Source organism: Betta splendens, chromosome 21 (assembly GCF_900634795.4).
Source record: "Betta splendens chromosome 21, fBetSpl5.4, whole genome shotgun sequence".
Classification (NCBI taxonomy): domain Eukaryota; kingdom Metazoa; phylum Chordata; class Actinopteri; order Anabantiformes; family Osphronemidae; genus Betta; species Betta splendens.
Genome location: NC_040899.1, coordinates 12,072,455 through 12,093,122, shown reverse-complemented (window position 1 = coordinate 12,093,122; position 20,668 = coordinate 12,072,455). Strand labels below are relative to the sequence as shown.

The window sequence follows — 20,668 nt, the reverse complement described above, 5'->3', positions numbered from 1 at the left end:
GCTGTGGCTCAGTACATCAGTGCTATTTCGATCAGTTTGCATGTGAATCCCTTTTATCTACGCAAACTAGTGATATAACTTCAACTTGGAGACGAGAAGTCGCTGCCAACAATAGATGTGAAGGAGAATGAAGCTGGCGTCAAATGGCCGCTGTACTATGCAACGCTGGCATCCATTCAAAATGTCAATGGAGATGCATTTCCATTCCTTTACATGCAAAAAGGTGGGAAGTGCCCTCATCGAGCCACAAGGTTAATGGCTTTATAAGGAGGGGGGCTCCGGTCTCTCACGGTGAAACAGCATAAAACAAGAGGTGCTTTTTCATTTGGAAATGTGCCCAAATGATAATTAGCATAGGAGCTGTACTGCAGCAGCCCAAGCAGGGAGAAGTAACTCTTCACTGTGCCCAGAGTAATTCTAACATTCTTCTTCTTAAACAGTCATAAAGAAAAAAGTAGAAATACTAAGATATCTTCCATTATACCTGATCAAGTTCTCTCTAAGACACGTGAATACAACACTCAAGAATGTTGAATGTGTATTTGAGGTCTTTTATTATCACCAGAAACATGAAGCTCCAGCATTAATGATAAGCTTGTCAAAATTCTCTAAAGTGCCAAAGAACTCCCTGGGAAGTCATCCTTGAGAGCGAGGCCGTCATACTTCATTAATAATGAAGCCTTTGTGATTAGAAATTATACTGTTCAGCAACATACATCTGCAGTGCTGCTTTGCAAACGTGTTTACTGTGGATACACTAAGCCTTTTTACTGTGATGAAGATAAGATCATCTCACCATCAACATCAGCTTCCAGTGTAGGTATCTGATTTGTTTAACCAAACACAGAAATGATTGTTAGAGTAGTGAAGAGTGTGTTGTAGACTTTTAGGTCACAGGTCAAAGCGGTTGAAATAGACAGGAAATTGATTCTGTTGGTTATCAACCATAGACTAGTACAAACAGAAAGCACTGATTTCTGGAAACTTATTTAGGTTTAAAACCATGAGTGACAATAATAAAAGAACAGCAAAGCCATTATTTAAGCTTCTTTTCCAAACAAAGAATGAAACAAACGCAGATACCGTGGGCCCCTTTTGGCCAGTGACCTGCTTCACTAATGGTTACATTGTTTTGGTTGGAAAGTGAGCAGCAGGATGGCCATTTCCTGCAGCCAAAGCTCCTGTGACCAACGGCCTGAGAAAAAGCTTTGATGATACCCCCACTGTAGTCGAACCACCATCGCTTGCTGTTTGTGACCATTCCAGTAAAGGTCACTTCATACCTGGATGCACTTAGTCTTCTGGATGAAAGGCGTGAAAGTAATTTCATGGAAAGTGACATTTTTTAGTGTTCATGCGGAAGCATGAAAAAGCCCTCACATGGCTGTCACTTGGGAGTAGCAGTATTTCACATGTGTTTGTGTGTCCTGTGTGTTTGGTGTTTTGGTGTGTTTATCCAGTAATAGTGTCATACATATAGCACCTTTTACGGTTCTCCAAATAAAGAAGCCCAGAGAACAAATTATTTCACACACACATATTGCTATGTGTCAGCATTGGTTTAACATGTACTCTTGTTTTTGTTATTGGACCTTCAGAGGACATAAAGGGCATAATGTATTATATTGTATCTTAGTTTTGCTTGTTGTTAATAATTATTTTTCTACTAATTACTATATTATGATAATATTTTGTAAATCGAGTTACGCTTGATTAAGCTGACATGTTTATATTATTTTGACTACTTTCCTGTGTGCCTGACTAAAATAAAAATTTCGGAACCTTACTAAAGTCACTCGTTTCTAGTCGGAACTCAAAGCATCCGGTATTTCGTGCTCCGTCAAAACAGGTCCTTCCTTCCTGTGCCCGTCCATGCTCTGAACAGCTGATGTATTGAGTCTCGCTGTCAAAAGAGCCGTGGACCATTTTCCCAATATTCTTCCAGAACATAGCTCAACATGATTAAAGAGGAAGTCCACGGGTAAGACCGACGTGAGAGCTGTGTGCACAGCATCTCTAGGACGTAACGCTAGGATAGTTTTAGGCGGTTAGCAGCTAGCTAGCGTTGCTATAACATGCAGCAGATTGCATCATCTGACAGGACATCCTAAAGTTTTACCCATCTGAGCAAAACGAATTTAAAATAGCATCAATATCTAACTAAATGTAATACACACTAGATGCACCCAAAATGATGGTGGATAATAAACGTCAGGTCGTATTCACATACGGTTTGTTGTTTGGTCAACAATACAATCAGTTTTAGACTTTACCTGATTACCAGTTGTGTTGATAGAAATTAATGTCAGATATTCTGCTGAATTAAGAATATTTTTTATCAGTCTTCTATTACTTGGTGACTTTACAACTTGTTATTTAGTTACAAATTAGAATGTTATTTTTAATAATAATAATAATAATAAATTGAGTAATCACAGCCTTACAGTTTATTTAGTGTATCTAATATTCACTTTATAAATTTCAAAGACTATATTTGTTTTTTCACTTGTACTTTGAATTACTGAGCCTCATGTGACCGATAACACTTAGGCTTCTCCCTTTTATTGTCCTTTTATGATGTAGTAATATGAGATGTTTGACACCGGTGTCAATGAAAGTCTATCAACTGAACTTTGAAAGGATTTGGCCTCTAATGCAGCACACTTGTCACACCATTCAGTTGCTGTGACACTGACTGGTGTCAAATGGCATAAGTTGGTTATGTTTTACCTGTACAACATATACTGATGTGTTCTTTGTTATAAGTATGTTGTGTGAAGATTAAAGATGCACAAAGTTAGTATTTAGTTCTGATTGTATACTTCAGACAGCTGTGCCAGACACACATGCTTGACGGTTCAAAGATGGTTGAGCTTGTTTAACTATATTCAACTAGTTTGTGGGACATAATCATAAACCAGCCCAAGTAATTTGCAGTCTGCCTTGATATAGTTGATTATTGCTTTAAGGCAACATAACAGTATTCTAGTAATATGTAGGTTTTTTATGTACAATTTTATGCAGAGATGATGAAGTATGGCACCTTTTATATTGTTTCAATAAACGATAAATATCTCGTTTAAATGAAATAATCATACAAATTTTTGTTCAAACTGAAAAAACCAAAAGCACAAAGGCTGCAGTTTGTGAAACAGTGCTTTCAATATTAAACTTCTTCCCTTAGAAGAAGAGATTTGTTGTGGTTTTCTTTTCTTGTTTAGGCTTTATCGCTATTTATAGTTGGCCTTTGGTCCATGTTATTTCCTGTAACTAAATTGAAACAGGTCCCAGATTGCCTGTAGGCTTCTTTTGGATCTAGCCACCTGTTCACTGAGAAAACGCCATTCATTCGTTCACCTGCAATTCAACCACATTCATAACAGTCAGGGTAGGTCTGATTTAGAGTGCAATCGTTGAATCGCAGGCTTATATTATTAAGCCTGGTTTATTGGTGCTTTATATTTTATAGCCTTTAAATCTTCCTTTCTCGTTCTGACTCCCTCAGGCCACAGGCACTGCCCAGTGTATTGTATGTTGAATATAATCACAAGCATTTTAGTGATGTTATTACTGTTAGATAAGAGCATAGATTTTTGTATATACAGTACATGTGTATGTATGTAACATGTATATTGACTGTTCTGTGAAGTGCAGTGTTACCATTTAGCAAATAAAGGCACCTTTTAGTTAAGATAGGTCTAAATTATCAATCATAATCAGATAATCCACTTATTTACACAAATTCTGTAATGGTGTGGGAATGTCTCAGTGAGTCACTCTTCTTAAAGCTGAGGTGTTTATTCAGCTTATCTTGTTTTCTGACATCTCTACTTTTAAGTGCTCTCCAAACTCCCATCCCTCCATTCACACAGGCTACAGCTGTTTGGTATGTGAAAAAACAATGGGATTAAAAGAGGTGCAGACTTAAAAGCTGGAGGTGGCTGTGGTTAAGAATTAATTTTCCCAGGCAGTCAACAACTTCCTCATGGGAAGCAGGAGAAATAGCAGTGGAAGTTGACTTAGATGTTTATGTCGTGTGTTTCTTCCTGTTTCAGGGCGACGGAGGAGGAGCAGCAGGCTCAGTCAAAGAAAGCCATGAAGAAACAGCAGAAGGAAGCGGAGAAAGCTGCAAAGAAGGCCGAGAAACAGGCCAAGCTGGTCAGTGTTGTTTGGTTTTCGGCTTTTGTTGTTTCACATCCGTTGCTGCCTCATACAGCTGGTAAGGCTGTGACGTGGGGTTCTGCTGGGCATTGTGGGTCCAGGAGGGTAGGTTAGCAGGTGGGGGGCAAGAGTGTCCATTGTTTAAGTATTCCTGTCATTTTGACTGTGTTTATGTTCACCCAAACTAGATCCCATTTTCATTTACACAGCATTGTAGAGCCTGTGCAGTAAAACAGGGCTGCACTTAATGATCATTCATTATAATCATGATAGTTAATACTGATTGTAGGAGTTGCTATACTTTAAACTGCCTGTATCTTGCTAATGCATTAAACGGTCCTGTTGACATACTGACTTTTAGCATCTTGACTGTAAAGTTGAAGAGCCCAAGGATGTTTAACTATGAGATCTTTGTTCATAGATACTAGTGCACATCCGCCATCTATGACATCCACGCAATCAATAATATTATGCACTGTTTTTCTACAGTAAAAGGTCACATTAATGCAAATTGAGCCTGACCATAAAAATAAAATCCAAACCAACCCACATTTGCATGCGGACAAATGTCTCTGAAGTGGCCATATTGAGTTCAACTCTATAAACTGATACTCAACAAATCCTGCTTACTCCTTCTAACCAGTAGAAGACTAGAAAACCAATAGAAGGCAGTACAGAGGGTGGGTGAATGTTTGCCTTGACCAGGATATTTAAATATTTGAATTCTGAGCTCTAGTCCAGTTTTTAACAATGTTTGTTGTCACAATACCAAAAACGTAACTGGTAAAACATTAGCTCAGATGCTAAATAGGTTGTACGAACCAAGGCATCTGATTTCTATTGATGCCATAGTTGAAAAACAGCGAATACAGAGAAACCTTATATATTCACAGTAATAATGACCCCAAACAACAACTAAAATGTACCAAACTTAGGAAATGTAACTTACCAAGATCCAAAATAAAACAAATTATCCAGGGTGAATGCAGCTCATTCTTCATTCTTCAATCCATCAGTCCACATAAAATATCTGCTGCAGATAAGACACGTTTAGTGAAATACAGAGACTGTATGAAAAACAACATGGTGGAAAATGCTTGTGTGTGGTAAAACATGTCCAGACAGGTTTAGGCAATTAGCCAATTAGATGCCGCCAAGTAAAATAGGGGTGTGGCCCAAGGTAAGTATTTAGTTAGCTAGTTCCACTCAAATATGCTAAATAAGCGGATGAGGCATTCATATTAGTTACAGACGCTAAAACTTAATTTAATTTCTATATGCTGAAAGACATTCTCGATTGAAAAGGCGAAACGATGAAAAGGCATCATGTGCATTAATTAATCTCATTTCTACGCTTGAACAGGCTGCTAAACTAACTTACCTTCAAGTGGTAATCTATGTATGTTAAAGCAATTGCTTCAAAATTTCTTTTCAATGTTTTAATCAATAATCCAATGTGACCTTTGACCACCAATACCCACTTAAGAAGTTCAGACTTTAAATTGGACGGAAGTCCGAGTAAATTATCTTTTCAGTTTGAAGAACCCAGTTCAGTAGTTTAACAAAAAGTCACCTCACAGATTAGATACCCTGTACACGATTCAAGCAACTTATAAAGGTGTCTGCGTTTTCTTAGTGTGTCGTGGTTCAGTCCCTTCGGCAGGATTCACCCACCGAGCATATTTTCGGCAGAAACAGGTGTTGTTACACTTTACCACACTAGCTACTGCTGCCTGTCTTATTAGTGGCATGCAGAGAGCATCGCCTTGGGGGAGACTTGAAAGGTGAGCTAAATGTTTATTCACTGAATGTTAGCGCTGCTGTTTACTGCTGCTGACACTTGTCACTGTAGACGCTCTGATACCAGTCGCTTTGCTTGGCATCTGTATAGCAGGTTTATGTTCAGTTGATCTGCTGCAATATCATCCATCATGTGTCTGGATTATCGTATCAAAGATGGACGCTTCAATTCACTCCATTGCCATGAGCCATTTCCATACACCAATATCAATTTGCATAGAAAATGGAATTGTAACTTTGCCAAGAGTCAATCTCATCGCGCTCTAGGAGTCATTTGCCTGGAAGTCAGTGTAGAGATAAAGAATATCTGTCCACTTATGCTCTTTCTATTACAAAGCAATATCTCCTGCTGCCATTACTCATTGTCTACGATGTGTTTGAGAAATGTGCAGAAGAGCTGTGCATTCCAAGGATCTAAGCCTTGCCTCTAGGACATAGCTATGATATTTTTTATTTTATTTTATTTCAAATCCCTGATATGACAAGATGAAAACACAATTTACATGGCTGTAGTCGCGAAACGTTTTAAGTCGCTTCATTTGAAGTGAGAAAGTTTTTGAACATTCTCCTGTTTGACTTCAACAGATAGTCCTCTGGTTGTTATTTCCTGGCCGTTGCCAGCGCCTTAAAACCCCTGTCGCCTCTTTGTGTTTCAGGCTGCCGAACAACAAAGCACAGACGAAGATGTAAGTGTCCCTCATGCATTACACTGCGCGTCCCATACGACAGGTCTCCTGCCTGTCTGTTTGATCTGGTCGCCGCTTTCACAGCTTTGCAACTGTTTGTATGCAAATACCTGCACACTGACTGTTTGCACAGACTCTCCTACAGTTTTCTCCTTAGATTGTGATAAGACTCATTATCTGCTCTTTCTGTCTGTTCTGTTGGAAGCAGTAGACAGACTGACTCTTATGAAATCAATGAAATAGTGCTGCCTTTGAATAATAGAGCTTATGCGTGACATGTGTGTGATATGAGTGTGACATGTTTGATTATTGATATGACTGATCTTAACTGCTGGCGTGTTATTATTCTGTCAGGACTTCGCCAAGGACCGATATGGTGTCTCAGTTATGGTCCAGTCTCAGCAAAAACTGGGTTAGTATGAAAACGTTTCATTGCCACTATTGGCTAAAACCACAGGAAAATTTTAAAAGACAAAAAACTGATTTGATATTTAAGATCTGTTCTCATTCATATTTAGTAAATTTATATAGTTATTGATATAGTTGGTATTTTAATCATGCTGGATTTTTTTAAAACTGAAAACAATCTGAGCAAAGTGAGAGAAAAACATCAGAAAAAAATCCCCCAACTTTCTCTCACGCTGAATACGATAATACAACACACAGCAGACTCAAAGACTTCCTTTGGTTGGAGCAAGCGTCTTGTTTAATATTATTTCAAGGAAGCAGCACTTTTGTTTTTTACCTGTGCTATGTTTTATACTCAGTTTCCTGTCAATCATCTCACATTTACCAGAAGTGAAAGTCTACCCCAGAAAGTCTTTCTACAAACTCTCACCTTTACATCTTGCTGTGTGTATTTTTGTGCAGGTTTTCACCTGACCCCATTTACATTGACTGTGCTCTTACGATTGAGTTAATGTTCCAGACATTTAGTAAACAAAGCTAGAAAATCAAAGTCGGGGTCAATTGGCTGCTATGAGACATCATCAGTTGGAAGAACAGGTTAAACGCAGATAGATAGCTAAAAGACGTTAAATCTCATATCTCACCTTTGTCTCTAGTGAGAGAATAAACTGAAACACGCAGTTTTGGTACAAGACGACATTCTGATCTTCTGAGATTACATTTCTGTGACTGAGAAACTTTAATATGATTACAACAGACAGACGTCACAGAACATGCCCCCTATTTCCTCCTCTTATCACAAGACCGCGTCTCCATTGATAATTGCAGTAACATATAGTGTGTGTTAACTCGCAGATGGGCCCGGCAGCAGGTCGACCTGTTGAGGTCGTCCAGCTGTCTGTACGCTCTTTCAGCTCCAGTGATAGAAAACAAAGTCAGCCCTACCTCACCTGCATGGCAGGCTGAGCAATGGGGAGTGTGGGAGGTGTGGGGGGAGCAGAGTTCCCAGCCAAATGTTTTCCCTTGGGTAGCCTCAGTGTCTGCCGCCTCTTCTTGCTGATAATGAGGAGAAAGCACGCCTCTGAGTGACACAGGAGAAACTAGAGTCAAATTGTCATAAAGCTCACGGTGAATAGGCGAGTTAGACAGCTTTCAGCAGGCCTCATAGTGTGTCTTATTTATTAGGCAGGTCTGTAATTTGAGATTTTGATTCTGTGTATGTCCACACGCACATGCATGCTTGTTCACATTTCTTTTTGCCTTTGGGAGGGAGGGGGGGGGGGGGTCGTGGAGTACGATTCTTCATACTGATGTGGAGAAATGAGGGCAGGTTCTTTGAAGTAATAAACTCCCGTGTGTGTGTGGGTGTGTGGGACAGACAGGACATTGGTGCGAGTCCAGGACCTCGCCCCTGAGAAAGCGGACCAGCTGATCTGGCTACGTGCTCGAGTCCACACCAGCAGAGCCAAAGGTGAGATCGTCCACGTCATTGTGCACCTTCTTCCAACTTTTGTGTTAAAAAAAAACCAACAACAAACAGCTGGGATTATGTGACCTCTGTGCTAATCATCTGTGTACTATACTGAAATGTCTAACACTTCTACCCTTGGGCAAGAGGTCCATATCACTCGTCTCTCTTCAAACCCAAACCACAACACCGACAAGCCTTTGGCCCGATGTTGGATTTCTGTCTGACTGACTTTTAGGCTGATCTACAGTCTGAAACTACAAAAGACAAGGGCATTTTTTTTTAACTTCCAAACTATTTCCCAGTATCAAATAATAATTTGGATGCTTGTTGCCCTCCCCCCATCCTTCCATGTTCAGCAGAGTTCGAAAACCCAAGGGTGTTTTGATATCATTGTCAAGCTGGCATGTCGCTGCCAACTGAAGGATCAGATATCATCTATTAGATGGGCTCCAGCTACTGGCAGCTATGGAGCTGCTTTATTTGAATACAATGGACCCACTGAGCTTTGCCAGGTTATTACACCTTTTTTTAAATAAAATATCAAGGTTTATGGACGTTGTGCCAAACGTGTAATTAGATATAAACTTGATGTCTCAGACATTATCTTTTAGACCTGGTCTTCTTAAGGTAACGTCCAGAGTCAAATGTTAATTTCTCTGTATAGGTGTCAGCAAAAGGTAGAAAAACATCCTGCTTTGCTCTGGGATGCAGCACATCTCTTCATGGGATTGTGGCGTTGCTCTTATCCCAGAACCCACCCCTTTCTCACACCATCAACAAACATCAAAGTACCTGGGTGGTCTAAATGTGTACTGCCCTCAGATTTTGTTGGCTGTGTGATGATCATGCTGTTCCTGTGTGTGTGTGTGTTGTGTGTGTGTGTGTGTGTGTGTGTGTGTGTGTGTGTGTGTGTGTGTGTGTGTGTGTGTGTGTGTGTGTGTGTGTGTGTGTGTGTGTGTGTGTGTGTGTGTGTGTGTGTGTGTGTGTGTGTGTGTGTGTGTGTGTGTGTGTGTGTTAGGAAGGTAGCAATCACCTTTTCTCTTTGCAGTCCTCTTCAAAGAGAAGGCTTCGTTTGCAAATGTTTGCCAGTTTACCTGCAGATGACAAGAGGGATCTTTACTGCCCGGGGACACAGTCTTCATCCTGAGTGACACGCAGCCCTTTAGCTGAACAAACATACATTGCTTTACCGAGAGCGCCGAAGCTTTTAGATCGTGACAAGCCGGTAAAGCTTGCTTTGAAAGAGGTTTAAACAGGCCGACACTGTCTTGTTGTTGTTTTGCTTCCAGGGAAGCAGTGCTTCTTGGTCCTGCGTCAACAGCAGTTCAACGTGCAGGCACTGGTCGCAGTGGGAGATCGTGCCAGCAAGCAGATGGTCAAGTTTGCAGCAAAGTGAGTACGACGACCGCTCTTCCTGTCAGAGCGACGAAAACAATGGTGGGAACATGCCGGGCCCCAATCGTCCGCCAAGCCATTTTCACACATTCAGAGTGAGGTGGAGGGCGGGGAAATCAATCATTTTTCACTTGACAACAAAAGCAGGCTGTTAACGTGCGAGATACAGCAATGTTTTAATGGAGCGGTTCCTGTCGAGACGGCAGATACGGCAGCTCAGATCAGAGGGATAAAATACTTGAGAGCCAAGCATCATTAGTCATGTTAGCAGCCAAATTGTAGCCTATTAGAGGCAGGAACACAAGTGAGTATGCACTTTATTAAAGGAGTTCAGTGGGGGAGGGCTGAGAGTGATGCTGTCACAGACATTCACATGGCACCTCGTTTGTGAAATGATTCCAAATCTGGACTAGATCCACATAGAAACAGTAATGATGTGATTTTAGTAATTTACTATAACATGCAGTGATTTAGTAAATGACATGATTACTGTTTTCCCAGTATTCCCATTGTCTGATAATTATGACATATTTGGAAATGGGGAAGATTATCTTGAATTACTTAAATGGCACCTCCTTGCATATTGCTAAATTAGGCAAAAGGGAACACCCTCTGTAATCTGCCGCAGCAAAACTGGCCGTTATGACATTGGATAGTAAAGCGTTTAAGCAAGGCAGATGTTGCAGCATTACTCAGCTATCTGGGTAGCGGTTGTCTATTGTCTTAGTCTTACAGACGCAGAACGCTTCGATGAAAAGATTAGTGTGTGATGCTTCACACAATTCAAGAGCTGAGTAAAATGAGTTTGATTACAGCCATTAATGATCTCAGGCAATGAAAGCGGTGTCAAACATCAATGGGGATATGCCAGACAATGACATCATGCACAATGCAGGGACCACTTTCTCTGGCTTCTCAGGTTGCTGGAAATTTAAGGACTGAGCAGCAAAACTGCAGCTGCAGAACATAATTTTACAATAATAAAAACTATTACACCAGAGGCATCAGTTATATAAACGCTGTAAACATCTGTAAACACAAACCTAAAGAAAAATGGGACAATGAAGCCAATTGGTCACACTTGGTTGAATCATTCAATACATTCTAGTCGGAGCTACCGTCATGCAAACATTTCAATTTTACTCGTGTTTCATAAATGCGACCCCCGGAGCCTCTTATTGCAGCGTGGAGAGGTTTACCAGAGGCTCAACCTGAACACAAGTGCGCTCTTCTAATGAGGTCAAGGTCATTTCTGCTGAGAGCCTCGATCCTGCTCCGTCTGAGCGCAGTGACCCCACTTTGTTGGCAGTGTAGAAATCCCCAGATCGCGCCATAACTGCTCTCCGTCACTCAGCCGACCTGCTCCCTGCTGTCATTGAGATTCAGCCTGTTCGTGTTCGCACTGAAACAGGCAGGAGAGGACGGCAGGTTTTTAAATCAAGCTTGGCTTTATGTCAAGCGGGAAATCGTTTTGGACATCAGTTGTATTCAACAGCTTTTGTAACGGGCAGATCCTTTAATTTATGTCCAGTAGTTACTCAATCATATTCTGCAATGTTGTGGTTGAGCAGTTAGATTGTTTTGCCACACATTGGCACCTGACAACGGAGCAAATAAAAAGGATTACACAGTTTCCACGACAACATGGTCTTGCATCAAAAGTCAAAAATAGTCATATTGCGTATAACAGACCTTGCGCTTTTATATTTAAATCTTTTAAGAACAGGTGGCACTATCGGTTCCCGTGGTTGCTTAGCCTCGGACTAGTTTCACACGTTTCAGTGGGATGATTGACAGGCTGAGAAAGACCCTGGATTACCAGTAAATCCGCTGATGATCGCGCCGAGGGCAGGGACGACACCGCTCAGGAAGCCTCCTTTCACATATTGTCTGTCCAAGAAATCCTTCTCTCATTCACACAATTTAATTAAGTGATCCTCAGACTCGACGTCCTTTTGTCGACTCAAGTGTCTTTGGACAAAAAGATTTTCACACCCAGATCTTCCTGAAATTTCAAACCGCTCTTTTCAGATACAGACTGTCTCTGTACACCAAATATAAGTCATTAAATATTAGCAGAACCACAATCCTGGTTTCCTCCAGTTTCTTCATAATGTCATTCTTCTAACTTTGGTTTTACCAGAATATGAATCTTGAAAGACTGAAAGCAGCACTGCTTTTTTTCTTGGTTTATTTTGGATGCGAAAGCATGTTTCACTAAACCAATGTTTGCAAAATAGCACATATCACATTACCAGATACTGTGTAGTAATCATAGTATAGTAACAAAAGTGACTGTTCTGTTAATGCCTAATAATAGTACTCACTGAAATTGCACAATGATCAGACAATAATTTGACATCAAAGCAGTTTTTCCTCTCATTTTCTCTCAGAATTACTCTTCTCATCTTTATGTGATATTGTCAAATCTCAGTCTAGAGTTGATCTGTCTGTTTCCGTCTTCCTCTGCTTAATGTGTTGTCCCCAGCCACTGCTCCCTGCTACGGAGGCTATTAATGTGGGGATTTATTTATCTCAATAATCTTCTGTTAGAGAGACAAGGACTAAGGTGGCAGCTGTTGTGGGGCCGAAGGGCCAGAAGTACCCCAGCGCTCCGTCCCTCATTACTGCTTTTAATGAGGATTTCAATGAGTTTCCCATCTGGCTTTGCGCTGCGTGATGGTTAGTGTTGTTTCTTGCGTCTCTGATGATGGCCTGGGCTTCACTTAATACACTGTGGGAAGGTGGTGTCATGTTTTGAAAACTCACGAGCTGTAGTTTGCTTTTGCTTTAATGTGTGATGGGGAATTCATACCCCAGCTCTCAATATGTCTTTATAGTAGAGCTGGGTACTTCCCGGGAGCCCGTGTTATTGCAACAGTTCTGCAACAAGCTGTGAATCGGTTTTCTGAAAAGGGCAGCAACTCTGCTTTTATGTGCTAATTTACTGCACGTCCTTTAAAACTGTCTGACTGAAGGGCATAAAGAAAAACTTTAACATGATACATGAAACATGATACAGAAAAGTGTGAATGTTGATAGAATATAATGTCATCTTCCCTAAAACTATGTGTGGCTGGTGAAGAGTGAAGTCCTTATTTATAGTAGGATAAAATTGCAGTTTGCATTTGGTGGCATTAAACCGTTGGACATTATCATAAAATGAAAAGGACTTTTTTGAACTGATTTCTCTAAACACAGTTTTGAATAAACTGAGTAAAATTTCATTGTAATGATTCTTTTTGTATTTTTTTATAAAGTCAGAGGCGCTTGTGTTGAGCAGAGAAAGTGTGATAGTGCTCTGTGGTATCCAGACTAGCCTCTTCCTCCCCAGTTAGCACGTCGTTGCACCCAATGTGTTTTCAGGTTGTGCAGCGAGTTACAGGAAAGGAGCGAATAAATCTCACCACCTTACTCATCACTCTCATATCCCACACTACATCGCGCCGCGAAAAATGCAAGCACAAGTGTCCGTCGCACTTTAATGGAAATACTGTTGTCATGCAGCAAGCCTCCCACACAGCTGATCTTGTTTTCTGAGCGCTTGCTGTTGTTTACCCTCCACCCTCCCAACTGTCTCCACCAGCATCACCAAGGAGAGCATCGTGGACGTGGAGGCGTTGGTGAGGAAAGTGGAGCAGAAGATCGAGAGCTGTTCCCAGCAGGACGTGGAGCTCCACATCGAGAGGGTGGGCATAGTTTCCCTGCAGTTAGCAAACACTGTTCTTAACACTGACGCGTAGACACAGATGATGCAGCGGCTTGTTACGTATTTCTCTGCGAACATGCTGTATGCCACCGATTCCAGGTAGAGCGCAGAGGATGCGTCTGTTCACACAGGAACTACGCAGGTGTTGTAGCGAAAGTACTACATACAAGCATCAACACACCATCATTAGTTACTCCAACACACACACTTTGTAGCGGCTGCACAACGGAAATAAAACTCATGCAACACAGTTCAGTTTATCGTCTTCAGTAGCGAAGCCTGAATGTAATACTAATGATGTGTTGCAGGACTCAGTGGGCTGCATTCAAATCGAGCTTTTATGAAGTTTGTATTCACTGTGTGCATGTGTTCGTTAGCAGCACAGTAACAAACGGTGTCAGTCGCTCACACACAGATGAGATTTTAACAGATGAAGCGATCGGTGTCTCGCACCTCCATTTCTTCAGTATGTACTGTATTTGAAGCCCAAGTGCTTTCCACTGACAGAACATCTAGTGGAAACATCTGTGGCCCGCCGCCCACTGCATTTTAATGCTCTTTGTGTCGTTCTTAGATTTTTGTCATCAGCCAGGCAGAGCCCCGTCTCCCGCTGCAGCTAGAGGATGCTGTCAGGCCTGATGGAGAGGGGGATGAGGTGAGAATGGATGCATGTGTGAATGCATGAATGAATGAATGAATGAATGAATGAATGAATGAATGAATGAATGAATGAATGAATGGGCTCTCTGCCAAGATTCTCACTAGTGATGACATTTTAGTGCCTTGTTCACCCTCCATGCTTTCTAATCTGCTCACATCTAACACTGCTCCTGTAAATTACTATGTACTGTAATGGTAAATTTTACTGTGAATATTATAGTGTCAGGAAAATAAAGAGTTTGTAATTCAAATATAACAGTTGTGTCTCAGTTGAAAGTCCCAAGACTTAAAAAAAATGTCACTAACTGTGTGTGTGTGTGTCTGCGTGTGTGTGCGCGCGTGTGTGCGCGTGTGTGTGCGCGTGTGTGCGCGTTTCCACAGTTACTTTGTGATGTGCTTGTCATTTGTGTCCAGCGACCCTGACAACAACATAACTAAAAATTAAACTTCACTTTACGTCGCATCAAAATGAAAAATTGCAGCTCACTCATGCAGTGTAAAAAAAAAGTTAATTATTCAAAGTGATGCCGTTATTGATGGGAGCATCAAGCAATCAAACCTGGTTAAATTAAACCATTTCACTTGCGTCGATTAACATCAGATTCAGTGAGCATCACCTTGACCCAGTCTACTTCCTGGGAAATGTGATATCATCACTTTTGTGAAGTGGAGGTGAGGAGAAGGGGGATATTTGCATTATCATTTTTATCAGTATATTGTTAAATGGAACTGGCCAGACCAGTGATGGCTATGAACCGTCTGTTTATACAATGAGCCGCACTCTGCAGCTGCAGCGGCATCGCAGGTGTTTTCTGCTGGGATCCAATATGTCAGTAGCAGCACCTGTCCTCTCAAGAGACCCGGGCTTAAACCACCCTGTCTATCTGACTGTCTGCCCGTCTAACCTTTTGTCCCTCTGCATGGGGCTGTTCGGAGCCGGATGTGGCTACTCAGGCTATTAGCTCAAACCCAGCGGGCCCTGCGAGGAAGCCTGACATCCATGACCCTGGAAGCAGTGGTTCCTCCTGTGATGAAACATTTATCCTTTCCATTTTTTTTATTCCATTATTGCCTGGTTGTCCCACATTGCCCATTTCTTTTGTTGTAGTTGACCTTGTAATAGCGGAATCTGCACCAAAGCTTTTTAAGCTGCACGTGAGTGGAACACCGGTGATTTTTAGCTGCATTAGAATTTTTTTTTATTGTAGTTGTGGCCACAAATATTGCAGGGAAGTGAATCTGAAGTGTAAGAGTTCCATAGGTATATGCCCTCTTGCCTTTGGTGATGTGTGTGTGTATATATGTACGTGTATGTGTGTATAATATAATTTTTTTTTTACTTTATTGCTTTCAGGAAGGCAGAGCCACCGTCAACCAAGATACCAAGCTGGACAACAGGGTGATTGATCTCAGGGTGAGTTAGTTAACCTGTCTAATTAAATATGATCCCTGAAATATCTAAAATGTATTAAATAATTTAAAAAATGTAAACGATTAAATAACTGTTTAGAATATTTTTCATTAAAAGAAAAGCAAATGACCTTTTAAGCATGTGCGTATTTTGAAACGCAAACAAACTTTGACAACTCTAAAAGTGAGACGGAAATAAAAGAGGCTGTGATTTAGTGAGCTGATGCGATGAATCTCGTGCAGTGTGGGAGATGTGCTAAACCTGTGTGAGCAGCAGAAGACACAGAGCCACAAAGTGTCTCATTGTTTTGATCTGTGCCTCCCACGTGGACTGTGTGGCAGGCAGGAAGGCACCGACACCACAGCACAAAGTTGTGTAGCTCACAGGCCTCGCAACAACACCTGTTTGTGTGACACCGCGCACACACAGCTCACGGACTCAGGTCTGTCATCAGTTTTGCACTTTAGAGCCCAGTGAAGCTATAAAGTGGTTCCCATAATGGCACACAGACACTCCAATGGGGAACTGTAAAGCTCCCAGCAATAATAATTTAGTTCCTAGGGAAGTCCCCCTGTAACTTGACCATTCTTAACCATGAGCTGCTTCAAACCTAAATACACACGAAAAAGTTTACTTGGGTCATTTTAATATTTTTTGAATGCCTGGACTAAAAGACAATTGGCACATGGTTCCTAACAGGTGGGTCATATCCAGTGGTGCCATTATCTCACAGGAATTGTTAGTCAGTCTGATCGGCCCAGGTTTTGATTTACTTATACAGTGCTGTGAAAAGCATTTCTGTCCTTGTGAGTCCCAAACAATAGATGTTCAAACAACTGAACATAGACAAAAAGCACAGAAAATTAAAGTGCTCGAGAATTTTGACTTGTGAAGTTCCCCATCACCTGTATTACCTGCCTATAGGATATTTAAAATCCAATTGAGTTGATCTATAAGTCTAAAAAATATGATGGACCCACAAATTCTCCCCAATAAAAGAAAATCCTATTCACTCTTGGCTAATTGAAGGTGTGCCCAGTAGTGAATTGTGAACTTTCTATCCCCGCTGTGAAACCTACCTGTGGTGGATCTTCACCACAGTGGATTCTATAAGTTTCTCGCTCGTCGAGGCGCCTTAAGTGCTCGTACTCGAGGCTGCGCTCTATAAGGACTCTTTCAGAAGAACTGCCAGTTTCAGGACCTAACCACTGCCTACGCTGCCACCTACTCTCTGCAGACGTGCTGTAAACAGGAAGCGCTTTCTAATTTTTGAATGTGGTCTTAGATTGGTTTACCCAGGTTTGACACGGGGCACAGCCCGGTGTGAGTGTGTGACACAAATGACTCAGAATTGCTTTTGGGGTAAAAATGGTCTTTTTGGTTCACTGCTTTCCCCAAATTTTGATATTTTTGAAGTAGGGAAGCCTAAGTTGTGTCTTCACTCCTCTTTGCAGATTGGAAATAAGTGAAATTTTCTGCCCGGCGGCCCCACGGCATTGTCTGCAGATTAATGAGCTTGCCACTATATAGACATTATCGTTTTACCGTTCTTTTACCCAGACAGGGGCCTATTCAGGACTGGACAGACGAAAGAGATGGAAAAGAGGAAGAAATGAAAGCTTCTAATTAACACAGACCTGTGCGTGCAGTATTGAAAGGGCCAGGGCGCGTCTTTATGAAGATGTATAACTGAAGCTGAAAGCCAGCAAAGCTCATTTGTAGAAATCCTGTGGTCATTTTAGATGAGTCAGTGGATTTCAGGGAGTGTGCTCCGTCTGTCGGCTGCAGTTTTTAAGGGGTTTTTGGGGCTTAGGTTTTTACTGTAATCTCTTTCCCCGCCTTGCTTTCAGTTTACATTTTGTAATCATAGATTTTAGAAGTTCCTGCCGGGTTTGAGGGCATGTTGTGGTGCCCTCGCCAGCAAAATAAAATGTGGTTGCACATGATCAGAAATTGGCGGGCTAGTGTTTCAGTTATGATTGTGTAATAAATAAATCCCGCCGTGTTGTAATGCTCCTGTGCATGTTTGTGTGTGTGTCCTCATGCAGACAACCACCAGCCAGGCCATATTTCGTCTGCAGTCAGGCGTGTGCCAGCTCTTCAGAGACACTCTCACCAATAAGGGCTTTGTGGAGATCCAGACGCCTAAAATCATATCAGGTATGAATACGCTCATGTTGAATTGGTTTTTAATAGGAATAAGAAAACCTTTAATAGTCCCACAGTGGGGAGATTGCGTAATCAGATGACCCACCAGCAGGTGTCTTGTGAGTCATCATGTGCCAGTTGTAAGGCTGACTTCCTGTTTAGTTTTTATTTTAAGTGATTCAAATCAGGAACCAGACTTTAAAGTTCAGTTGGTCTCGCCAAACCGTTTTAATGACTAACTGAGTTTCTGAACCACAACCCAGTCATGAAAACAGATCAGGAGGCTTCAGACAGGTTCATCTAGTCCTAACTGCTCTTCCCTGTGACCCTCTAATTTGTCTGTGACACCTTTCCCCAAAACAAGGCCCACGTCCCTGAAGATTCAAACACAAACCCTTATTAGTACGTTTCAATAGACATTTTTGAAGGGTTTTCCCTGAAAAACATCGTTGATCCTTGTCTTTTTCTCACCATCAGGTGTGAGGCATTAGTTGGTATTCTGCATGCACAAGTCGAGCTTTTCCACTTCTCCGGCTGAGATGAGTGGATCGCTACTCGCAGGCATGCACTATAACCCCTGAACATATCTAGACATTACCCCAGTGAGCCGCATGCTAGAATGCAAATGTATGAGTCAGACTGTCTGCACTCTGTCCTGCCAAGTCTTATTACAAAGTCCAAGTAATGTCGGCATGTGCGCTCCTCTGTGTCATGTCATGCCTACTGCATGCTCTACTCTGTCCCTCATGCCCCTCCGCAAATTTAGGCACAAATTCTCCCAAAGTGAGAGCAGGTTTGAGGAGGAAAATCCCCTGGCGGGCATTTTATTCTCCCACCACTGTCCAGGGTTTGTTTGCCTGGAGAAATGCTCACTACACCAGAGTCATTGGCATCGGTACATAAGTATTTGCATGTTTAAAGCACCAAAGGTTCTGATTCCTTCGTATGAGTTAGTCCTATACAATGGTGGCCAGTCGTCGGCCCCACGCATGCGTCACAGATTTGAAAAGAGCCCACTTCCCCTTTTCTTCAAGAGCCAATGATATTAGCAGGCCTGAATTCAAAAATGCCGCTCTTCTCTTGGCGTCGCCCGAAAACCGGCTCCGTGTACTGTTTGCAGAAACCACATCTTCCTGCCAGCCAACACCCATAGCACATACAGTCCGCTCTGCGTGAACCCCCACCCAGTACATGAGAATATCAGATAAGCCTTTGACGTCTGCGCTCACAACCGCAGGTGTCTTATGTAAGTCTGGCAAATGTATATTTGGACCTATGCATGTTTTGAAAAGATGGCAGCACTCAACATTTGCAGTTTATTAGATTATGAAAAATGTATAGGTGTTTTTATGACTTTTGTCAGCAGCCTACATATTGCAGTCACAAAGGCTGTGTCAGCCTTTCCCTTGGCCCAGAGCTGTCACACAAATGTCCTTATTTAACTAAAAGAAAGATCACTGTGAGCAGGTGGTAAACAACACATCATCCTTAGTCAGGTGTTTCCTCCACATCTCTTATCGTTTCATCCCTTTCAATTAATGGTCACTCCTGCGCTGTGCAGCGGCAAGGTCCTCCTCTCATTTCACATCCAAACCGTTTTTATGTCCACTTCCAGCTGCCAGCGAGGGCGGAGCCAACGTCTTCACGGTGTCCTACTTTAAAACCAGCGCCTACTTGGCCCAGTCTCCCCAGCTCTACAAGCAGATGTGCATCTGTGCTGACTTCGACAAGGTCTTTTGTGTCGGCCCAGGTAAGAAAACCTCCCATCTGTCCACTCGCGCAGTTTTCACTGCACTCGTGGCAAATGGCGAAATGAGCGGCGGGAGTGTTGTGAAAAGCGGGAGACCCATTTATTGGAGCTGACAGTTTTAAAGGCCCTCCAAATGCATTTAGATTGTTAAACCTTAACAGACCTCCCTCTGTTGCTTTCACTGTGGTCAGTGCTGCTGTGGAGCTTAGTGCGTTAGTTACACAATGGGGCTTGTAAAAGACTTTATGGCGTTGTACAGGCTTTAACAGTATCCCCAGCTCTTTACTCTGTCAGCATTTGATTGAATAAACAGCATACAGATCGGCATGAGCTCCAATAGATAAACCTCTTTTTTTTGTTTGCCCTTCAATTGAGGTAAATACACGATTCACACCGTAGATAAAATAAAACATTTGGGGGGAAGGACACGCATTCTGTCATTCCCTTGACTGGGTCTTTGTTTGCTGTTCTGTAGCACAACCGGAGAAATCAAAGGGCTTAAGGTCATCAGTGCTTCTAATGTACTCAGCACTGTTGCCTTAGTTACGGTCGCACGAAGTCTGCAGGTGCAGAGAACTGAGATCAGCTCTGCTCGAAATCCCAGAGGCCAAATGCACCACAGTGTCCGGTGTTGCACAGACGTGAAAACGACTAAAGAGGTCCACCGGGAAGCAGACAGAAATAAACGCAAACACGGGAGCCAATAATATTTATTTTCTACAAACCCAGAAATGTGCATACAGAGGTTTGTAAATATCATGACCAATTCAGTAAGCGGTAGTTTAGGTCCCACTGGAAAAGAAAATCAGCCTCCATATAAAGACAGAAGCCTAACAACAGTCCTTAGTCCTGGAGACAATGGACCAACAACAGAAAATCATCATCTGTTTCCTCCTTCCTCTAGATGCAATAAATATATATAATAGATGTAACGAGGACTGAGCAACGGTTTTATAGTTTTTCTCCTAAGCACCAAATGTTTCTGCCTTTTGCTGCCGCTACCACAAAAATCTGCTCTGGCCCGTGTCTTGAAGACGTCTACGCGCTGGCTCCCAGTGCACCGACTCCA

The 20,668-nt window shown here is 42.0% G+C and overlaps 1 protein-coding gene across 1 annotated transcript in view; it reads left to right on the top strand.

Annotated features, from left to right (window-relative positions):
* Positions 1–1,820: 1,820 nt before the first annotated feature.
* The window catches only part of dars1 (aspartyl-tRNA synthetase 1), a 22,982-nt gene continuing 4,134 nt past the window's right edge, over positions 1,821–20,668 (top strand). The window contains exons 1-11 of the mRNA XM_029136870.3: positions 1,821–1,981; positions 4,056–4,158; positions 6,618–6,647; positions 7,002–7,059; positions 8,434–8,526; positions 9,816–9,918; positions 13,508–13,610; positions 14,205–14,285; positions 15,645–15,704; positions 17,750–17,861; positions 19,465–19,599. Coding sequence (XP_028992703.1) covers positions 1,959–1,981; positions 4,056–4,158; positions 6,618–6,647; positions 7,002–7,059; positions 8,434–8,526; positions 9,816–9,918; positions 13,508–13,610; positions 14,205–14,285; positions 15,645–15,704; positions 17,750–17,861; positions 19,465–19,599 — 901 coding nt within the window. The 5' untranslated portion in view covers positions 1,821–1,958. The remainder of the gene's footprint in view (positions 1,982–4,055; positions 4,159–6,617; positions 6,648–7,001; positions 7,060–8,433; positions 8,527–9,815; positions 9,919–13,507; positions 13,611–14,204; positions 14,286–15,644; positions 15,705–17,749; positions 17,862–19,464; positions 19,600–20,668) is intronic.